The sequence below is a fragment of the Monodelphis domestica genome, chromosome 7 (genome assembly GCF_027887165.1).
Source record: "Monodelphis domestica isolate mMonDom1 chromosome 7, mMonDom1.pri, whole genome shotgun sequence".
NCBI lineage: Eukaryota > Metazoa > Chordata > Mammalia > Didelphimorphia > Didelphidae > Monodelphis > Monodelphis domestica.
The window spans coordinates 18,520,317-18,524,115 of NC_077233.1; the positions used below are offsets into that span (position 1 = coordinate 18,520,317).

The window sequence follows — 3,799 nt, forward strand, 5'->3', positions numbered from 1 at the left end:
ACAAAAACGTAATAAATACATAGTATGCCCACAGACCCACAGAATAGCCCAAGAGAAGATAGTTTGAGGGGGAGGGATCCAGAAAGACTTCATACCTGTGAAGGGTCTTCGTTTTCTTCTCTCGTAAGATGAGGGAAGCCCTCATTTCCTTCCACTCTAAGTGGAAGAAGTTGTTCCAAGGCCGATGGTTAGAAGGCTATGAAAAGAACTTGGCCCTCGAGGGAAATCGAGAACCAAGCCCCATTTGGGATCTCTAAGCCCCATTTGGTTTCTTCTTTATCCCCTATTTTTGACCACCGATGAGATATAAATGGTGCTACCAAACATCAGGCTCTAAGGAATTGGTGTTAATTAGTAAATGTTGGTCTCTTCAAGGGTGGCTTCCCAACTCCCAGGGCTTCCTCCTCCTTACTCCTTTTTCCATTCAAAAGTACATCCTGTTTATGTTGAAGTAGTGCCAGGGCTTCCTGCGCCACTGAGGATTGGGATCAGATTTATTTAAGCCTTTCCATTCCCCTCAGAGGGGGTAGGTGGCAGGTATTAGCTCTTCTGATTGGACAGAGGAGGAGGAGGGAGTATGTGGGGAGGAGGGCAGGGGACCCAGATAACTCTATGGCTGACGATGGCAGAGCAGGGGGCCCAATTCTGCCTTGGTAGAGGGAGCCCTCTCAGAGAGTCGCTTTCTTGAAATCACAGTTGAAGCTCATCCAAAAAAACCACAGCTACCCCATTAATCTCCGGAATAAAAGAGGAAACAAGGGAGAGTTTATCATCTGTCTCAACCATTACTGCTTTCTTGTGCAAACAGCCCCTAGAAGACATGGGTTAAATAAGCCATTGGGTGGAGAGCAAAACTGTCACTCCTGGCATAATTGCAAATGGGCGGCCATTGACCAGAGCAATGTCTTGGGCTGGGAGAAGATAGGCTGGAGAGTTCGTGGCATGGACACTAGGCTGATGGATCCTTGACAGACAAAACGTTCTCATAGGCAGAAGGATGTTGTGATGATGGAAACTTGGCTTTTAAATCCAACAAAAATCTCACCTTCTCCAGGAAGCCTTCTTCAATCCCTCTTAATTTAGGGCCTTCCCTCTTAATTACTTCCTATTTATTTGTCTATAGCTTGTTTGTATATCCCTTCCACAGAGCAGGGGGTTGGGGTGGGGGATGTTCCGGGGCATGGCATCCCCCTCTACACCCCTGGAAAATCCTTATAAAATGTCTTGGTTCTCCCTTTGTTCCAGAGAAGAAATCAGATTTTTCCCCTTTTTCTTTTATGGGATGTTTACAATGCTATAGTGTTGATGAGTTCCGTATTTTTCGAGAAATCCTTCCATCCATCTCTAACCTTTCTGGATTATCTGCTGGCCTTTGTTTCTTTTAATAGCCTTTTTTTCTTTCACTTTATTTAACTTTTAAAAAGAAATTGTGTGTATTTATGGTATCAAAAGATAAAATAGTTGATATTATGCAATCCTATACATCTGTTTCATGCATTTCAGAGTTTTGAAACTTTTTCTGGGTCATCTGCTGGCCTTCACCCATCATTCACGCCAAATTCCCACTTAATTTCTTTTGGGGGGAGAGAATCCCTGAAGGTTCTGCTCTGGGGTCTTCTCTTATTTAAATTTTAAAATTTTATTTTTCAATTCAATTTAGAAACAATTTTCCATTTAATTTCTTGTGCCCCCCCCCTCCTTGCTATATCAACACTGTGATGGAAAGGGAGATCTGTATTTGTTTGTCTATTATCTCCCCCATTGGATTATAACAATTATTATAAGCTCCTTGAGGACAGGGACTCTTTTTCACCTATTTTTGTATCTGGTTGTCCAGGTGCTCAATATGTATTGATTGATTGATTGTTTCTGTGTTGGGGGAGCTGCCCACAGAGGATCTTGGGAGAAGAGGAAGCCACTGTATAACCCAGTGACTCACTGGGCTCTTCCTTTGCTCTATCTTTTTAGGGGATGCCATGAAGGAAGCCAAGGGTTCCAGTTCATGCCAGATCTGGGCTCATCAGGGATACTTTTTATTTCCGCAATGGGATCTTTCACCAGCCCTCCAGGTCTGACCAGAGGCTCTGAGCTTGGGCCGGAGAGAGCCCTACTGGAGCTTGTTCTTAAGAGCAGGATCAGAGTCTGGCCAAGTTTTCCCGAGTTTCCTCCCCCCTCTCCTCCCAGCCCTGGCCCCAGTGAAAACCAAACCCACAAAACACCAGAAGAATTGTGGGCCTTACAGTATGGTTGCCTCCTCATCTCCTGGGCCTCATTCTTTCAACAGTGAGCCCAGGGCTCTGTCCTTTCCACTTAGATTGTTTAGCATCCAATCAGTGACCACATTTGCCAGTTCTCATCTCTTTGTTACTCAGTGCAAACATTTGGACGCTCTCTTCAAGCCTGGGCCAAAGCTGGAAGCTTCTACAGGAGCCCCCGGCCCCCATCCTTTACACAAAAAAGCTCCTCCCAAGGTGCCGGGGAAATCAAATAGTTAAAAACCAAAGTGGGGGGGGGGGGGCAGCTGGGTAGCTGGGTAGCTCAGTGGATTAAGAGCCAGTCCTAGAGACGGGAGGTCCTAGGTTCAAATCTGGCCTCAGCCACTTCCCAGCTGTGTGACCCTGGGCAAGTCACTTGACCCCCATTGCCTAGCCCTTACCACTCTTCTGCCTTGGAGCCAATACACAGTATTGACTCCAAGACGGAAGGTAAGGGTTTAAAAAAAAAAAACAAATTGAGGAGGACGGAATGAGCTCAAAATGGAAACAGCTCATGCTTAAGGCAAAGCATTCTCTCTTGCAAGGGTCCAGCTTGCTAAAGTAGACTTTCGTACTGGATTTTCCTTTATTTTTTCCCTTTACTGTTTGCATTGGCTTTTCTTTTTTTTTTTAAATATATTTTATTTGATCATTTCCAAGCATTATTCGTTAAAGACATAGATCATTTTCTTTTCCTCCCCCCCACCCCCCATAGCCGACGCGTAAGTCCACTGGGCATTAGATGTTTTCTTGATTTGAACCCATTGCTTTGTTGATAGTATTTGCATTAGAGTGTTCATTTAGAGTCTCTCCTCTGTCATGTCCCCTCAACCTCTGTATTCAGGCAGTTGCTTTTTCTCGGTGTTTCCACTCCCATAGTTTATCCTTTGCTTATGAATGGTGTTTTTTTTCTCCTGGATCCCTGAAAGTTGTTCAGGGACATTACACCACCACTAATGGAGAAGTCCATTACGTTCGATTATACCACAGTGTATCAGTCTCTGTGTACAATGTTCTCCTGGTTCTGCTCCTCTCGCTCTGCATCACTTCCTGGAGGTTGTTCCAGTCTCCATGGAACTTCTCCACTTTATTATTCCTTTGAGCACAATAGTATTCCATCACCAACATATACCACAGTTTGTTCAGCCATTCCCCAATTGATGGGCATCCCCTCGTTTTCCAGTTTTGGGCCACCACAAAGAGCGCAGCTATGAATATTTTTGTACAAGTCTTTGTGTCCATTATCTCTTTGGGGTACAGACCCAGCAGTGCTATGGCTGGGTCAAAGGGTAGATATTCTTTTGTCGCCCTTTGGGCATAGTTCCAAATTGCCCTCCAGAATGGTTGGATCAGTTCACAACTCCACCAGCAATGAATTAATGTCCCTACTTTGCCACATCCCCTCCAGCATTCATTACTTTCCTTTGCTGTTATGTTAGCCAATCTGCTAGGTGTGAGGTGATACCTCAGAGTTGTTTTGATTTGCATCTCTCTGATTATAAGAGATGTAGAACACTTCTTCATGTGCTTGTTAATAGTTTTGA

At 44.5% G+C, this 3,799-nt stretch overlaps 1 protein-coding gene across 1 annotated transcript in view; it reads left to right on the forward strand.

Moving 5' to 3' along the window:
* Window positions 1-2,232, forward strand: part of LOC103099791 (protein ATP6V1FNB) — a 4,528-nt gene extending 2,296 nt beyond the window's left edge. The window contains 1 exon segment of the mRNA XM_007499969.3: window positions 1,969-2,232. Coding sequence (XP_007500031.2) covers window positions 1,969-2,075 — 107 coding nt within the window. The 3' untranslated portion in view covers window positions 2,076-2,232.
* Window positions 2,233-3,799: the final 1,567 nt, after the last annotated feature.